Raw genomic sequence first — 19,091 nt, forward strand, 5'->3', positions numbered from 1 at the left:
CAAACTAAATAGATAATTTTTTTCAGTATTCATTGACATTTCATCATGGAAAGACTTACGTTCCAACAATGCTTAGAAATCGTACAATTGTGTTCATCGCACGCTCAGGACCCGAATTTCTTGGCTTAATGGCTACGTCAAGTTTGGTGCCGCCTATGGGCTGGAGGAAACATCGGCCCATATTTCTTCAAAGACGGGGCTGGCCACAATGTAACAGTGAATGGCGAACGCTATCGCGCCATGATAAACGACTTTTTGCTACCGAAAATTGAAGCCCGTGGTCTTTACAATATTTGGTTCCAACAAGACGGCGCTACTTGCCTTACAGCCTGTGAAACAATGGATTTACTGCGTCGTCGTTTTGAAGAGCAATTTATCTCTCGTCTCGGACCAGTGGATTGGCCACCAAGATCAGATGATATCACACCTTTGAACTTTTATTTGTAGGGGTATATCTAATTATATATATATATTAATATTAATACGGAGAGCAAAATTTTGTCGTACCGTTTTTTAGTATTTATAGTCAGAGAAAAAAGATGAAACATATACCAATCGATAGCTTATGTGGAGACGGTTTGCATATATGTATCATGATATAAAAGTTGATGAAACAACTGGAAACTTATATATTGTGAATCAATACTATTATAAATTTAATTAATGATTGTTTTTTTATGATTTTTCAAAAAAATAAATTATTTTTCCGTAATACTTGAAATTAAATGTTTCCAATTCATGAATAAAAAAAATTATGATATACACATGATATATATACACAAATATAGGATCGCTTAATACAGGTAAAATGGGATATTTTTCACATTTAATTTTACTACATAGGTATATCATGTAAAAAGTTTCAACATAAGCTATCCGTTTATATACATACATACATATGTTTCAACTTTTTTCTATGACTATAAATACTAAAAAAGTATGACTAAATTTTGCTCTCCGTATTTATATAACGTCGAAATTTCGACGTATGGACGATCCTAGTAAAATCTAAATGCTTTGTATAAACCAGCCCCAACAGAGGCATTAGAATCCAACTTTACTAAAGTTATTTACGAGATCCCGAACGGAGTCCTCCAAGTCATTCAAAATTGGTGTTTACGGATGGCCGAATTACAGCGCAGTTATGGCCAACGTTTGAAAGGAATTATTTAAAAAATAAATAAATGCCAGGAATGGTTCTACATAAAACTAATAAAAATCGCCCAATCAATTTTAATTTTCGTTGTTTTATTTCAATTTAAAATCCGATACCTCTAAATTTATCACCCCCCTTTATATTATACTGAAGTATACACAGTCTTATCGGGCTTAGACCAAACAAGATAGTCTAGACTATAGCGTTTTATCCTTTCGCATGTTATTAGAACTGGTTTAGCCTAAAATTGGATTTCGCCCGTAAGTAATAGGCTACACAACACAGACCCATGAACATATCTTAAAAAAATAGAATCACCCTATCTGTACAACCTGCAACACAAACCAAACATTGGACCACATCCTCAACAAATGTCCAAATCACGCCAACGCAAGAAAAGAAATACTAAACTCAGAACAAATAAGCGACATGCTCGCCATTCCCAGTCACTCAAACATCGAAAAAATAAGCAAATTCATTAAATCTAGCGAAATGACAATATAACAAATAATCCAGACACTCACAGACGACACAGAGCTGATGGCCTCTGCAGCCAATGCTCAAACATAATTTTCGTACTGGTATTCATACCAGTCACTAAATAATAATAATAATAAATATACATATATATAATACATATATATAATACATATATTTATGTTACATACATATATAATGTTGATGAAGTTTGGCTCACTCGACCTCTAACTAAGCCGTCAAATCCCCATGACGGTTCTTTATCGGAATGGCTCGTATGTTGTTCGATCTAAAACTGTGATGCAACTCTTTTATTTCGCTGAATATTATTATAGTGAATTATAAATCACCTTTTAAACCTGAACCAGGGGAAAAGCTTAGCTCCACTTACTAACGTTAGGTAATAGTAGTATCCCTAAAATACGGCTTCCATAAACACCGACAAACAAAACATTGAAAAATATTCCCTCGCACTTAGAGGCATAAGACACTCGCCAGTAAGATATGGAAACAAAACTTAATCAACATGCATATGTGCGGCATGACATCAACCACCTGGCCCATTCCAATTGAACCTACTTATCTAACCACTTTCCCTCTGTTTCCACACTGTAGAAACAGCAACAACCTAACCACGTTGAAATTCGGTCCAATATTCTATTATTATTTCACATTTTTATGGTGGCAACTCTTTATAATGCTTCATTCCCTGTCTCTCAATCGCTGTTGCTTTACGACACTTTATAATAGCTTCGCTTTTTAAAATACTGTATTGAAAGCCAAATAACAAAACAATGCGAAAACCAGTTTTTACGCTCAAGACACCCACGAAATATGTCCAAATTTGGAAATTGTTAAGCACTTGCTAATGTTGTACTTTGTGAACATAATTTTCAATAAATTAAAAATAATTACAGAATTCGTTTATTTGAATTGTAAAAAGAAATGTAATTAAGAAGAATTAGAATATTAGAATTCCTCTCACTACAATCCACCACACAAGCACGGCATAGAAATGTTGCTCGCAAAGAGGGTTATTTAAGTCATTGAACCTTCCAAAATACATACAACATATAAAATACCATAAATGAAAGAAGCTGATTCCCTCGTGTTATGTTTACCCAAACATACATATATAGCGTTTATATACATATATGTAAATATTAAGTTGGCCTTAAAGCAATTGTTATCGTCCACTGCATACGTAGTATACCTTACATTCTTATATCAATTGAATATTCGCAAAGATTTCAACCAGACAAAACGCGATCGACCAAAGTAATTTACACATTTGCTTGTAAAACTATATGAAAATATGTGTGTGTATGCACAGGCAAATAAGATGAAATCCACGATAACGCAACTATTTCAACATAGCCAACGCCTTTTATCGTCACCGCTTTTCATTCTTACTACGAGTATTCCTATTTTTACCATGCCTACATAATGACATTCTTTTCTCACAATTCGCTCTATCTCTGTTCATAAATACAAATTTTGAGATATTAATTTGCGTTGCCGCTGTTAAATTATTATTAACAAACATACACAGTTACTTTTTCCATTCTCCGTCTTAATTTCCAAGCGTACAACACTGGCCATTGATGTTTAAATTTATGAAAAAATTTATTGAAGGCAAAAGCACATTTATACGTGACTATTTAACGTATGATATTTAAATAACTAAACTATCAATAGGACAAAATTAGTTTTCATTGAGATATTATTTATTAGTACTATAAAAATATCAGCACGATATATTTATTTTCATTATTATTGTAGTAGGAGCATCTGTTAGCATATCATCTTAGAGGTTATCTCTAATAGTAGGTGTAATAAAAATCGCTATCTCATCGATATTGAACCGAAAGGAAAATTATGTTATTTTGATGAGAAGACAATTACCGAATGCTGTCATGTTGACCTTATAGAGTTTCCAAATCTATAATCTCTGATAAATATATTAGATTAACACAAAACTTTCAGTTATGAGTTTTCTTAAAAATTCAAAGGCAATGCTAAATAAACACAAACTGGAAAATCCAAACATTTACACACCATCGGTGAAAAACTTTCAAATTTAATATTAGGCTAAGAAAAAATTCTGAAAGTTTCTACTAGATGTCACTAGTGCTTGATATCTCATGATGTACGGCGATGATGATATAGGGCGATTTAAAGGTGGAGTTTCCACGTCAAAAAAATATTTTACAGTCTTGTGTTTAGCGAAGCCAGTTATATGTTACAGCATTCCAAAACAAGTCAAAAATATGTGCTTCGTTACAAAATGTTCACATCAAAATTTTATAACGTATTTTGTAACGAACTGTAAGCAATCAATTCCAGATGTCGTTCATCGTCGTAAATCATGGCAAAACTTTACTGGAGCGGTAAGATCTCTTTTCTTTGTATCAATTAAGCTTTTTTATTCATTTTCATATTTGATGCGAAGACTCTGCGAATTAATCAAATAAAACGCCGAATAAAAATGAAAAAGGATAACTTTTAAGTGGGCTATGTTTCCAAAATACACTAGATTTATTAATGAATGATTCAATTAAAGATCGAGTATAAGTAATAGCAGTGCCTCCCAATAGTTTTCTCTCATTGACATTCCCTACGAACAATGCGCAACGAGCAACACATTTGTATGGGCCAAAAACAGAGGATTGGACACAAAGTGTACTTGGTCAGAACTCGTGAGGTTTGCTATGTTTTGCACTCGGAGAATTAAAATACAAAAATAGTGGTCCACAGTTCCATATAGAGTTGCAATTGCATATGGCATTTGTTCTAAGTTAATTAACAATTGTATTTAAATACCATATTTCGTTCCTTAGATTGTTATAGAGGTTTTTATCAGACATTGTGCTCAAATAAAATTATAACTATAAAAATTCCCAGAAAAAAAAAAATCTCAAGTGTTGCAAAATGTTGCCGGCGTGGGTAGTGCAATTTTGTATGGTATTAAAATTACAAAAAGTTACACAATGTTGTGACAAGTTGGAATGCCATGGCAAGATTACATTTTATAAACAGCTGGAATAGTGTTAGTAATGCATAAAAATTAAAAACAGAGAAGTGTTCAAATATCTATAAACAAATGGAATAAATCTATATTTTAAAAAACTTATGTGACTGCGTGAACTAAAGAGAAAATATTCAAAAGTAAAGCGCCATAAATAGAACAAGCCACATAAAACGCCGCGACTCGGGTTGCCCCAAAAGTTTCAAATTTTATACAATTTCAAAACTAAGAAGATAAAAAGAAAATTAAGGTTAAAAAACTAAAAACACGTATTTATGATGTACATAGGTATGCGGATTTGTAGTCCGTTCAATTACTGTCGCGCTTTTTGAGCGATATTAAACTTATATAATATTTTATTATACCAAAATTCAATGAACTACAAAACTGCATACATAAAAAGTTTTTAAGAAGTCTGATCAAAACGTTTAAATTTGAATGATAATTTTTCGAAATTGGTTGAATTTTTAACAATGTTTGAAACTTGGGTTTACACTTTTGATTTTTTTATAGTAAGAAAATTTTTTTTATAAAAATTAGCGCAAATGACAAACATTGTCAATATTGTAAAGAACAACTGATCGCAGACTTTTTCTGCTCAGTGTATGTAGGGCCCAAAATAAAATTTATGTAGTGTTCGGTTGATAAGCTGTGGCATTTTTGTCTCAATACCGTGTAATATTTAATAATCAAATCGATATCTAAATAAATAAATTAAATATTTCATGTTGAGTATAACTTTAGAAATCCTAGCTTATACGAATACGAATACGAATAATTTCGGGCTAATAATGTAAATTATATTAGAAATTGGCATACCTGATTCTCATGTGGCACCCACACAAGACGTTTCTGTGTCCACTCGGCCTGTGTTGCCGGATCATTAAACTGGCTCCGTTCGACGGAAAGATATTTCAACTCAGGATCGTTGCGATCAATTTCTTCAGCCATTTTTTAATACTCTTTTTTATATTATTTCAGTATTGATCAATATTATCTCGACACTTTTTTAATACAACGATTACGCACTTAAAAAATTATAAAATGTTCCACCTGTAAACAAAATAAACATAATAAACTTAAAATGCTCTGTGAAGAAGAACTATTGAATACGCATTTCTTTTCAAAAGTTGAAGCAAGATTATTATTTCTATAATTTGCAATAACAAGTACCCACACCCGCTTACAGAAAAACGAAATTCAATAAATATTTTTTAGAGAAAATAACACCAAAATAATGTCATTCATGTCCGTATATATATTACATATGTTATAATATTTATAATATGCATAATTTTTCTTTCTTCAATTTTTTATCTTGATTTAGCTCAACGAATGTAAACGAATGTTAATATTCAGCCCCAATACAAGTAAACTTGTTTTTGTCAATTTCATTGTAGGAGATAGCTGGACCACAGCAAAATTATATATTGTGAGTTTTTGCATTTAAATCAAAATTCATATGGAAATGTTAATATTTATAGCTGTGGACGACGAATTTCAGGCCAAAACCGCCAAAATATCATCAGAGCAGATAAAGCAGTTCAACCAAAAAGTCAAAGCAATAATGTTGAAAAGTAAACATTCTGTGTAATATATTGAGTGTGGGGAAGGACAAGCTCTATGGAATATTTCGAGGTCCACCCACTACAGCATGTCATCCAAAATACATTTCCATATTCAAAAAGCTGAATAAGTCAATTCAGAACTTATCAGTGAGAATGTTTTTCTTACGCGAGATAAATTAAATAGAGGAAATGCCGCTGAAATAATTCACAAAAAGTTGGATTATTAGGATTATTTTTGGACGAAAATATATTATTCCCGCTTCTAATTGTTCTTTTATTTTGACCTATGAATAGCTTTAATGTCTTTAATGTCCCGATTAATAAAACAATATTCGAATCAAATCGTCGAGCTTAACCTTGATTTCCTTTTTTCATTTTTTTTACTTAAATGTAATTGCAATATTACCTACTTGTAAGTAGTGTGTAAAAATCGTAAGGATTGCAAATTCTAAGACAAATATAAAATAAATAAATACTAAAAAATAAAGAGAGTACATCATCTGTTATACTGAAGTTTTATAGACAAACTGTCTTAAATCACGCTGTCACGTCCAACTGTCACAGCTTACCAATTTCATCGATTTAAATTAATCTATTGCCTACTTAGGTATGGAATGAACAAAGTTCTTTATTTAAAATTTCTGTGTGAAAAAAAAATAAAAATTTTCCCAATTAGTTAATCTACCATAAATTTCCGGGTCAGATTGGCGTTTTAATCAATGGATTCCGATTCTCTAACAATTCAAATTTTGGAAATTTTTTGAAACTTGCAGACTACAATGTTAATTAAACATGCGGATAGAAACAACACAGTCAGGCAGTGGATATTCCCAATATTGCGTTATTTAATCTTGTTTTATTCACTAAGAACAGCTTGAAATTAGTTTTCAAACTTTTGGACACTGAAGCTTTGGTCATATTGATATCCACGATTTCTAATAAATTAACACCCATCTAAGTTTGGATAACATTGTTTAGGAATTTTATAAGTCTGGATAGGTATTATTTGTATGTGGATTATTACACAGAAATATTCGCTCAATTGCAGATTTAACTTGACTAAATTAAAATGCACTATATTCCGACGTTTGTGTAACTGCGTTGGATGCACACAAGTTTTCCACTTCACCCTTTATTCGTACTCTCTAATTCTTTCCGACGTTCGTTTTATAATTTATCTACCGCACATCCGTATATATGCACTAGTGTAAAGGTATGACCATATTAAACTTCCAACGCTTTTCGGTTATTTTTTTATATTGCAATTAACAAAGAAATTCCAACAGATTACAAATTCCACGACACTTTTATCCTTTCTGTGGAAGTTTTAAAAATATTTAACTCCACTCCTTAGTTTTACACATACTTTCCCACTTTGTTCTACTTTCGTTAAATGACTTTTCAATTACTCTACTCTCAGACGACTACGGCCGGCTTCTTTCCTCCAATCGAATATCTACCAAGAGTTCAGTGTTGCATGTTAGCGCTACTTAATTCTGCTTACAATACTTTGTACGACTGCTGCTATACATTTTCATTAAGCTCATTTCAACAATACACAATAATTAACCGAGAATTTAATCATTACTTAGTCAAATACATATTTTAATTATTTTAAGTATTCAAATATTAACTTTTTAAGCTACTATGTATTGCAAGCCTGTGTCCGTTCAAAATGTTCGTTATACTTTTATTCGTTTTCTGCATTCCAATCGTTTATCTTTGTCATCGTTTTATGGCTTATTCATTGAACGCCTGCATTGTCACGGCACCCTAACATTACATTAGTCGTACAGTAATAACACTATTGCCACTCACACAACCACAATGATTTAAACATACGCGAAATAAATCCAACAAATTATTCCTTCACAAAATTCTAATTAAACTTATAAACAAATTTCAAATATCTTTAATTCCACTGCGCTTGAAAACACGTAGGAACGAACAACTTCACGGGTGGATTTCGTTAAGTTTTATATGATTCTTTTTCTCTGTCGATATGATTGTCGGTAGCAAGAGTTGCATTTTGTTGCACGTACATCTATGAGCAAATATTATGCACCATAAATCCAAGATTGATAGAATACAAGTTTGCGCCTTCCGAATTCGCTGTGACGCCATTTATTCAATGAAACAAACAAAGGTAAGAAAAATTACATTGATGTGAAGGGAAGAATAAGCGAAAGCAATGGAAACTGCCAAAAATAAACAATTATACACATGCACACTTTATTGCGACGGTGCCATTGGAAAAACCGCATTTAGAGGTATTGTTATAATATGCGCTTCTCTATTTAGCTCGCGGCACTTTATTTGTATTAGTTTGTTTAATTTAAAGAGCACAATATTATCAAGCCATTCCCTGAATATTTGCAAACAAATAATTTCTCATCCTCTTGTTTATTTGAAGAGATTACGTCGGAAGGGGCCACTTTCTGTATTCTGTATACTGTGCCACAAATCCATACAAGTACAGATTTTTACATACATATACACAAATCTTCGAACTTAACATATATTTATTCATAAGTACATTTTGAGAAAATATGTTCTCATTTATCTAAATTTTTTATTAAGCCCTCTGTAACAAACAGAAGACGAAGATAATTTTGGGTATCTTTCGAAAGTAACGAAGCGCACATCATTTACTGATTAATATAACTCAAATAGGGCTTCTAATTCCCAATATTTTATATATATATTGTCAGATTTTACTTAAATTAAGGTATGGTCATTCTAAAGCTTTCTCTAAAAATGCTAAAAATGTGGTCATTGCCTAAACGTATGTCAAGTAACCAAAATTGCCGACCCTTTACTGCAATATACGTTCACACAGTGTGTAATGTTTTCAGTAAAAAAAATGAAAATCTAACACCTAATTTAGGATGCGTATTGAGGCCGCTGTAGTCGAATGAAACACCGCCCCTCGGCAGAAAAAGTTTGTCACAAAAAACGTCTGTGGTTAATACCGAGTTTAATTATCAGAAATTTGCTGTTCGACAAATTTGGTCGAACAAAATTTAATGAAACACATTCGATATATATATTTTTATGAGGAGCTTTTTCATGGCAGAAATGCACTCGGAGGTTTGCCATTGCCTGCCGAGGGGCGACCGCTATTAGAAATATGTTTTCTTCATTTTGGTGCTTCACCGAGATTCGAACCTACGTTCTCTCTGAATACCGAATGGTAGTCACGCACCACCCATTCGGCTACGGCCGCGTATTTGGATTCTACCGGCGTATTACTTATAACATATATGCCCCAAGTGGAATCTATACAATTGATTGATATACAGTTGATATCGATTCTACCAATATAACAATTCGGTGGGGAGATCAACTGTCGCTTACGAATCAAATCTACAGACTTTACAGGACCTGGTCAAAAGTTTCAGAAAAAACCCAACCTTGAGCATAAATGTTTAAGTGATGACTTTTTTGTGAAAGTAGTCGGAGATTTCTCTTCTAACGAAATCATTAAAAGTATTAAGGAGAAAATCAGAACAAATCTCAAATATTTGTATTCGTAAAATGAAAGAAAAATGAATATTAAAAATATCTTCTCATATTTGCTCTACATTTGTTGCAAAACTTCTTTTTGTTAAAACTTAAAGCTATAGTCTTAAGTATAAAGCAGAATAGCAATATTGCATTTTTTACTTACAAATATAACTAGCACCTGCCCGTACCAATCTAATAAATCAAAGTCTCTAAAGTTTTTTAATTTTATATCGTAAGATATATTTATGGTAGATTCCACGAGAGTGAAAATGCAGTTTCGTCACCCTAACCTACTTAGGCAGAAAATACGACAGTGTAAACGAACTTGAAACTAAAAATTTATAGCTATGCTGGCAATGCTGGTTGTGCTAAGTGTAGTGCAGCCGTACAGAGTAAATTTTGGTAATTTCTCTGTCCTAAGTAATTTTATATTATATAGGCGCCCACAAATTTAGCAAAGTTATTTAATAAGGCGTACTGTATTGTATATAGTGCACAAACGCCAATTGGCTGCTGGTACTTGACTGTTGTGCTGTGAGTAGGAAACGGTTAAATTTGTACCTTTAAAATAAAGGCGTAAAATTGTTTGTGTAAGAAGTGGGGGAGGCGGTCAGCAACAGTAATAAAAACAAACGGGTACGCCTACTGAAAAGTAGCGACGCAAGAAATTTTTGGTTCCGTCGTATATCATTTCAAAATAAAAAAGGTATTGACAGAGCTTAAAAGAGTTTATTAAAAAAAATGTTACTGTTTCATTTTAATATTTCAGCAAAATTAAGTTGAAAGTATTGACCAAAATGTCGGCTTCATTAAATGACACGCCCACGCCACAAGAGATGACGTCAGCTGCAACACCGGTGTTACCAACGAGTATATGTGGGAGTGACGGTAAAATATAATATTTAATCAAACTAGTATAGACAATAAGGGAACGGTTTCAATCGTTCTAGGTTTGCAGGCAGAAATAAAACACGAACCCCCCGAAGATATAAATGATACTCCACATATTATATCAAATTCGGTTGATGCAATTATCACTGAAGACACCTGTGGTCCTAAAATTCGTCTTACACCTACTATAAAACTAATGCCAGTTCCGAATCCAGTCGATCCAAAGCGAAGATTTGCTTGCCCCTATGAAAATTGCACAAAAAGCTATGGAAAAAGTTCACATTTACGTTCCCATTTAACTTGGCACACTGGTATTAAACCATTTGTATGTTCGGAATTAAATTGTGGGAAGGGTTTCACTAGGTCCGATGAGCTTAACCGACATGTGAGAACGCATACAGGAGAAAAACCCTTCGAATGCATACAGGTTTGAAGTAACATAAAAATTTGTTTTTTTACAATAAAAACAAATGGTTAAATTATTAATTATAATTTTGCAGTGCACAAAAAAATTTTCACGCAGTGATCATCTCACTAAGCACCTTGCTACTCATGCCAAACAGATCCAAAATAGCGTCAATGGCACTAAGAAGCCACGCACTCAAACAGATGGAAACCGTGCAAAAAAAGGGCAATACCTAAATGAATCATCCCAATCAAATAACAGTTTCGAGGACAATGAATACGTAACAGAACCTGAGCAATATATTAAAGGTCTACACTTCATGGCATCGCTTGGTGAAAATTGTGGTAAAACAGAATCAGTAAAATCATCTGAAACCGATGCAATATTTGGGGCTGAAGATCTCACTAATAATGTCCTACTCGACCATAAGCCCATAAAGATAAAATTAGAACGACCTGAAAACAGCAATGAATACCAAGTAGTGCCAGCTGATACTTCCACAGAAACAAATTCTTATACAACATCAGAAAGAAATTCCGTTGGTTCGGGATCGGAATATCCACTGTCTTCTGAATTATCGGCCCTTGTCGCTGAAGAAGCTAAACCCGAACAAAAGTCTACATTGCATTACTCCACCTCCATTACTCCAATAAAAAAGAAAGAGAGTACCATTGCGCAGAAAGCAGAAAGTGTACCTGTTGAATCTGAAGCCAGTGCATTTATGGAATGGCCAGAGCTCAGGAAAGAAATATCGGAAAATGCTTATGATCCACATCGTCCCTGGCGATGTAAGTTATGCCCGAAATCATTTAAACGTCAGGATGATCTAAATCGTCACCTTCGCACGCATACTGGGGAGAAACCTTTTGCATGTGTTGCTTGTGAGCGACGATTTATGCGTAGCGATCATTTAAAAAAGCATCTCAAAACGCATAATAATTTACGGTAGTCAAGATAAGTAAAACATTAGCGCGTTTATATTGATTAAAAATGCGTATGCTTAAATATGTATTATATACTACAAACTGTTGAGCGATGGGATGTAAAAGATATATATATATACATAAGTATATGATATTTTTATTCCTCTTATAACCAGTTATGTTATAAAGTAAAATATTCAGTCACATTTTTAGTATTATTATTTGGATTTGTCTGAAACTGGAAAAAAGAAAAAACTGTTTAAGAGTAACCAACACTGATTGCTATTGAAATATATTATTTTAAATGCAAACCGTAATACAAAAACTGCAATTTTTTAATAATATTCAATCCTTAATTAAGAAAATGAGAATTGATCAACAAGTCAAATGCAAATTATTGTTGTATAAAGTTTGTCAATCATTTAAATCCTAATAGCTTCTTGGTAAACATATATTCAATCTTTATACACATACAATATTTTTGTCCTTGTGTAGATATTTTTTTTTTTTGTTGTAAATTTTCAGCATTATTGAAAAATGCCGCAAGTTAAAATTAATGTAAAGGATTTTAAGAAATGTACACTAAATTGCAAACGGGGTTTTTTTTTTGTTTTTGTAAATTTTCAGCAAGTATTGAAAAATACCGCAAGTCAAAATTAATGTAAAGAATTTTGAGAAATGTAGACTAAATTGCAAACGTGAAGATCTGAAAGGGGTTGTGCAAAATTTAAGCAACCTTTGGCTGATGCGGTTATCATAAGAGTATAAAAACCCCCCATAAACGTTTGGCGAATGCTGTTGGAGTGACATTCCTTGCTCGGATATGAATGCCGATTCTTCCGGTAACATAGAGCCGTCTGCCGTGGGAATGAGCAATTTTTTGGTAATTTGAAAAATGAAATACAATAGTCGTTCATTTTGCACGGAAATGATGCACAAATATTGTTCATTACAGTTTTTGTTATTTATCTATATACAATTGGCGCTTACATCCTTTAATGGGTGCTTTGCCAAGTTTCTCCTATGGCATTCGTTACTGATTAGGTTTTTTGATTGAAGAGAAGAAGAACCGTAGGTACATATTCCAAAAGTGACGTCCACCATTTGTGATTTATTGTTACTGTACAGAAGCAACTACTCGGTCCATGAAACATTTTAAAATATTCGCCACAAACTTTCGGGAAATGCTACTGAAGTGGCTGCTCTTAGCCGAATGTAAATCAGGTCACATAGAACCGACTTTCGCAAGAATCAATATTTCCTTCCTGGACTACAAGTACGTTAAAGATTTAAACACTTTACAATTTATTGTTACGTAAGTCTAGGCATTTAACACGTTTTTTATATATTTAGAATGGTCTGTGAAATATGAGTACACATATTTTTTTATTTATAGATAAAAAAATGGCGATGATGCACTTTAAATTTAAAAATTATATTCCACATTATTTCGAAATTCAGTGCAATTCCATCAAATTTCTTGTTAATTGTAATAAATAAGAGTAATTTATGGGTTGTAGTTAAATTACTTGCATAACAGATACTTTTACTTGGCTAATTAAAGTCTCTTATTTTGGCCGATCAGAGTCTCTGTTTTGGCATGTAAAAAATAATTTACCTAAATAGACAACACGGTTTTAAACCTTTTTTGTTTTAAATTTATTTAACTTTTAGATAAAATAAAAAGAAAAAAAAACATTTAAATAATTTTTAAAGTAAAGCGAGTAGTTAAGCATATTATATGTACATACATATTTTATTTATCACTTACCTATTGGACAAAACGTTTATAAATTCAAAATTCAGATAGCCCCTGTATGTAATGTGCTTATTTAGAAATGCTTATTATTGAATGCTAAATGTCACATATTCATATACATACATACATACACATATAAATTATAAAATAAAAATTTGTAAATTTCTCTCTGATTTGTCTTAATAATGGCGATGGACCAAAAAACCTGCATATCTCTATAGGTACGTAAAAGTATATGATACGAGTATAAGCATGGTTTTTCAAACGCTGTACTTACATACATATGTATGTAAAAGAATATTCATGCTCATACATATGCACGATGGTTGTTTGGCAAGAGAATTAGTCACCATCAGCCAGCAATAAAAATCAAAAACGTAAGCAAAATTCCTCTCTCCAGAATACCAAAAAATGCTAACGAACGCAAAATTTGCAATTAATAAAAACAAATAGCAAAAACAGATATAGGAAAACTAATCAGCACTTTCTTTCAAGTCCAAATTTCACAAAACGTAAATCGGTTTGCAAAACAGTGATTGTTAATTTTTGTTGGCGAACATATTTCCTGCACAATATAATTGATTCTCTTTGCTCTATAAATTTTTGGTTATTGGGCTTACGTTGGGTGAGATTGATGATGACGACTTAACCGCGTCTAACACGTGGTAGTTTGTAATAATTACAAAACATTTTGTAGGTAGCAGAACTAAATATATTCATGGGTACATTTATCACATCTTTAATTGTGTAGGAAATATTGACAATACGAAGCAAAATTATAGGAGTAACTTCGCTTGCCACGTCGCGGGTAACTCGGCAGCAGAATGCTGCCCGCTCATTTCACACGTATTCACACATTCTTCCAATCAGTCGTTATTTAGGCGCACCGAAGTAACATGAGCAGAAGCTGTGTTGATTTCTTTCGTATATCACCAACAAAATCTCAGTTTTTTCCTAAGCACACCACTGACAAGGCCCCGCTTATGTCATATAATCAGCTGATTCTCTCAAAGTCGCCAAGAGCCGGCTAACGCGCTGATTTTGGCCACACCTCTGCGTCCTATACTTCGTGATACCCTTCCCTACCGAATTTTTATAGACAAGCTATTGCAATATAAATATGATCAACTTCAGTCTCGAGAGTAATTCTGCATTCTATGCCCTTTTGCTTGCTTACCTGTTGTGGTAATGGTCTCCATGGCATAGCTGGGTATGACACAAAACAGTTATTTGAGGACTATTAACATAACCTCGACAAATGACAATGACAGAGTCAATCATCACGGGCCGATTGCCTTATAAAATGTGATCAGTGTTTGCACCCCAAGTGTAGGTGGACTTAAGGTTCCTGTTCCATTAACGAAATGCATTTCATATTGCTGTGGTGTACGCGGAGAAGAAGAAAACACTATCAATTTTGACTGTCAAGAATTCAGTCATTTACTGCCAGAATTTTGGCTCCTACGACTTCCACGTTGAGTTTAGTCTGATTTCTATGGTACAACTGGTAAAACTGTGGCTAAGAATTTAGTTGCAGAAATTACAGATTAAATGGTGCTTGTGAGAGAAGTTACCCTTATGTTTTACCTTACTGCGCATTACAGCTCCTTTTTGTGAACTTGTATCCTGAAATCCTCGTTGAGACCCGTATGCGGAGATCTCTAGGATTAGATCGATGCTATACTAAGCGTTGTTGTTATTGTTGTAGCAGCATAAACATTCCCCATTCTTACATACGGAGAATGCTGCTGGAGTGACAGTCCTTGGCCGGATATAAATCCGGGTCGTTTCGGTAACATATAACTGACTGCCGTGGAAACGCGGTCTTTTGTTGGTCACTTTCTTCTGTATTCTCCCCACCGTGAGGAATAACTATTACGAATTTTTGTGCTATCGAACACGACTAATATCATTCGTAGCAGGGAATGTGACTGTGAAAAAATTTAAATTCACTTCTAATTAAATCAGAGTTGATGTTTCTACGTAATTTGATCTCGTCTGATTACGATTCTTAGATAATAAACCGAACGCATGAGTTTAAAGTTAAATTACTTTTTATATTTTTCCGCCCCACTTTCATGATTAGCCTTAAATTTAAATTACCTATAACATAATTTATTTATTTTGATTATTGTTACGCAGGCAACAGCTATTTTCTTAAAGTAGGCCTTCATAAAACTTTTTATAATCAAAGATACGCGTTTATAGCAAATAAAACATCTTCATCGTTCGATAATATTGAAGGTATTAACGTGAACGTTTTTATAAGAAGCAATTAGTGAATAGTGAAAAGGTATTAATTATTTATAGGAGAATATTTATTTAGCTCAGTTAGTCTTGCAAATTAGAGATACTTGACGTCTTTTCTGTTTTTCTTTTGCTTATGAGAAGCTTCGTTACCTTTATCAAATGCCTGTTTTACTAACTTCATGCTAGTCTCCATTCCTACGTTGGTGTTCATTATATGCTCGTTCGGTAAGGAACTATCGACGTCCCTATTTAGATTTGTATAAAGCACTGCTTCTATTTTCTTCCCGGTTTCCCTTTGATAGTAATCCGAGTTGTAACTAGTTGAAGTAAAGCAAGGTGTAGATAAATTGCTTACAGAATTTTCGTCATCAATGAGTTCATATGTATTCTGACGTAAAAACGTATAATAATCTACATCCGTAGTCGAAAATGCAGCGAACGTTGCCGAACTTATAGATGAAGATGGTAGATTGCTGGAAACAAAAGATTCCAAAATGTCTGAGGCCGAACTTTGGCTCGGTCAGAACTTCAAGTCCTTGATCGCTTGAGGTAAATCGGGAAGCTTAATATCCTTTATTTGTTGTGGAATGTTCATGCTTTTGACGGCACTTACAGCACGAGCCGGGGCCGCCGAAATACCCGCCTAAAATCAAATTGTATTTAGTTTGTCATTTTATTTTAAATTTATCTTACTTCCTGCTTCACTAGTTTGTTTTGTTCTTCTATTCGTGCTAGTATATCAGTCATATTTGTTTGAAGTACCATTCCGCCCATTACAAGCTCAGCTAAGATGTGATGCACTGCATCAGCATGGAAAATCAAATCTAACTCACAAACATTTTCAAAGCACTTGTCTAAGGTTTCCACAAAAACTTGTATTAAATCTAAAATTCCCAACTCACTTTCAGATGAGTCAACACAAAAGACAAAATAGAGCGTAGCATAATGGCGATATATCAGTTTGTAGTCTGAGCCACCGATAAGACTAAAAGATTTTAAATATATTAGAGGATTATTAAACATCATTTTTTTTCACTCACCTTCCACCTTCTAAAAAATTACATACGTTATCCTCCCGTTTGGAGACAAGCTGAAAAGTCTCTTTTATTATCTGTTGCTGCATATCTTCATTCTAAAATTGGTAACATGCATTAAATATAAATAATTAAAATATAAACTAACGCCAACTCACGAAGTATTGGTAGAACTTGGAAAGCCTCGGCTTCCCATGATTGTTGAAAACTAAAATCGCCTTAATCATCTTTATTTTACGTCTGCCGAATTTAAAGAAAACTTTGATTTTTCAGTAATTTTCCGCAATATATACATAAATATACACTCCTAACATTCGATTTTAATAATATATGTACTATATGCCAATTTGTATACATTAATACAACATATAGCCATAGATAAGATAAAGCGTTAAGCAGACTACAATTCCCATTAGCGAATACTCGATATTTTCTTCTCGATAATGAATCACGGCGAATTCATGCAAGGTGGTGGCACTCGACCAACAACAAGAGAATGTCTCAACAAAAGATTGTGGTATTAAAATTTTCAATTTCAATTTAAATTTTCCATTTATTAAGTCTATGATGATATTGCAATATTACAAACTAAAGTACAAAAAATTATGGAGGTACTTAAGACTAAATTCAATTCAATTCAATCCAATTCAATCCAGACTCAATAAACTCTGATTATTTGAAAAAAAATCTTCCAGACGAAATAAAGTTACTAAACGTCTAAATTACTGCTACGGATCCTTGAAGTAAAAAAAGGCAGTTTTCTATATACCTTTGGAATAATATATCGTATGTGATTAAAAAAGTCAAAAACCACACAAAGTTAACAAAGCTATTTTTGTTTAAAATATAACTGGAAGTTGGAAAAATTTTAGATGTTTCACATCATCGACTTATAGAAAATAATCTTAATTATTGAACAGGACGCGATGCCATTAATACATCATATTGCCTAGAGACACCACAGAGGTAACAACAAAAGCCAGTGATTTTTATGAAGTTTATAATAAATACTGCCGCCGTAGCCGAATGTGTTGGTGCGTGACTACCATTCGAAATTCACAGAGATAACGTCGGTTCGAATTTCGGTGAAACACCAAAATTAAGAAAAACATTTTTCCAATAGCGGTCGCCCCTCAGCAGGCAATGGCAAACCTCCGAGTGTATTTCTGCCATGAAAAAGCTCCTCATAAAAATATCTGCCGTTCGGAGTCGGCTTAAAACTGTAGGTCCCTCCATTTGTGGAACATCAAGACGCACACCACAAATAGCTAGGCCAAACACCCAAAAAGGGTGTACGCGCCAATTACTTATATGTATATATATAATAAATACTTTATTTTTTCTTAAATTCTTGAATCTTCTGGTGTAACAGGCAAATTTATGAACTCTAGGCAGAAGCGGCGTAAGAAAAAATTTAGCGTGCACACAAAATTGTCAAAATATATTAAAATAGCATTAGAAATAAAAGTATAGTAGAGATCTAATTGATTTCAGAAAAAGCAGGAACGAAACCTGAAAGTTAGTATAGCGGAAATTAAAGGAGACAGAAGTTTTATTCCTAGCTATAAAATTGTAAAGAAATTCCGATGAAGCGATAAGGATTACGTGATGCATATACATTTTAAAAACCAGAAAACAGAATTCATCTAAGGCAAATATTAAATTGACTTTGACTGGTCGTTTAAAAGCATACTTCACTTTTTGTAGTGCGCGGTGATTCTACAATACACGATATTACCAAAATATGGTAAGAATTAAGAAAATAGCTGTGAAAAATTACATTGAGAACAAACGAAATCTCGCCTACCGCGAAGTAAGCGAGAGAAAGCGTACTTCGTACTTTTAGCGGCTTTCACTTACAACATTTCGCTTGCGTCATCATGTGAACGAGAGTTCCAAGCAGATGAAGGGCGTCAATTAATCCGATCAAGGCGAATCCATAGAAGATAAGTCCTCTAGCGCAACGATAACATTTACATGCAAACATTTTTGTTATTTGGGGGGTGGGACTATCAAAAATTTTATGAGAATGTAAACATACAAATAAGGCAATAACAAAGAAGCAGGGCACTTTGACAGGCCAACTAGCAAA

General features: G+C 33.3%; 3 protein-coding genes across 5 annotated transcripts in view; 1 reads left to right on the plus strand and 2 right to left on the minus strand.

Moving 5' to 3' along the window:
• LOC129245243 (myosin heavy chain, non-muscle) overlaps positions 1 to 8,202 on the minus strand; it is a 47,641-nt gene extending 39,439 nt beyond the window's left edge. Inside the window, exons 1-2 of one of the 2 annotated variants that reach the window (XM_054883289.1) lie at positions 8,048 to 8,202; positions 5,481 to 5,714 (exon numbers count right to left, since the gene is read on the minus strand). In XM_054883289.1, the coding sequence (XP_054739264.1) occupies positions 5,481 to 5,612 (132 nt within the window). In that variant the 5' untranslated portion in view covers positions 5,613 to 5,714; positions 8,048 to 8,202. The remainder of the gene's footprint in view (positions 1 to 5,480; positions 5,715 to 8,047) is intronic. The other variant, XM_054883290.1, reaches the window with a different exon arrangement.
• Positions 8,203 to 10,104: 1,902 nt separating this feature from the next.
• Positions 10,105 to 13,346, plus strand: LOC129243892 (zinc finger protein 271). 2 transcript variants are annotated; one of them, XR_008582353.1, is made up of 5 exons: positions 10,105 to 10,442; positions 10,506 to 10,624; positions 10,687 to 11,054; positions 11,128 to 12,839; positions 12,912 to 13,346. XR_008582353.1 is itself a non-coding variant. In XM_054881314.1 (4 exons), exons 2-4 carry the CDS (start codon positions 10,534 to 10,536, stop codon positions 11,980 to 11,982), a joined length of 1,314 nt encoding a protein of 437 aa, XP_054737289.1. In that variant the 5' UTR covers positions 10,105 to 10,442; positions 10,506 to 10,533; the 3' UTR covers positions 11,983 to 13,346. The 2 variants fall into 2 exon arrangements, 1 of the variants encoding a protein (XP_054737289.1); XM_054881314.1 differs by having other exon boundaries at positions 11,128 to 13,346.
• Positions 13,347 to 15,751: 2,405 nt separating this feature from the next.
• Positions 15,752 to 17,476, minus strand: LOC129243893 (AP-3 complex subunit sigma-1). The gene is made up of 4 exons (XM_054881315.1): positions 17,158 to 17,476; positions 17,006 to 17,097; positions 16,659 to 16,950; positions 15,752 to 16,608 (listed from the first exon to the last, which is right to left on the minus strand). The coding sequence occupies exons 1-4, from the start codon at positions 17,224 to 17,226 to the stop codon at positions 16,486 to 16,488; spliced, it is 576 nt and encodes a 191-aa protein (XP_054737290.1). The 5' UTR covers positions 17,227 to 17,476; the 3' UTR covers positions 15,752 to 16,485.
• Positions 17,477 to 19,091: the final 1,615 nt, after the last annotated feature.

The sequence above is a fragment of the Anastrepha obliqua genome, chromosome 4 (genome assembly GCF_027943255.1).
Source record: "Anastrepha obliqua isolate idAnaObli1 chromosome 4, idAnaObli1_1.0, whole genome shotgun sequence".
Taxonomy (NCBI): domain Eukaryota; kingdom Metazoa; phylum Arthropoda; class Insecta; order Diptera; family Tephritidae; genus Anastrepha; species Anastrepha obliqua.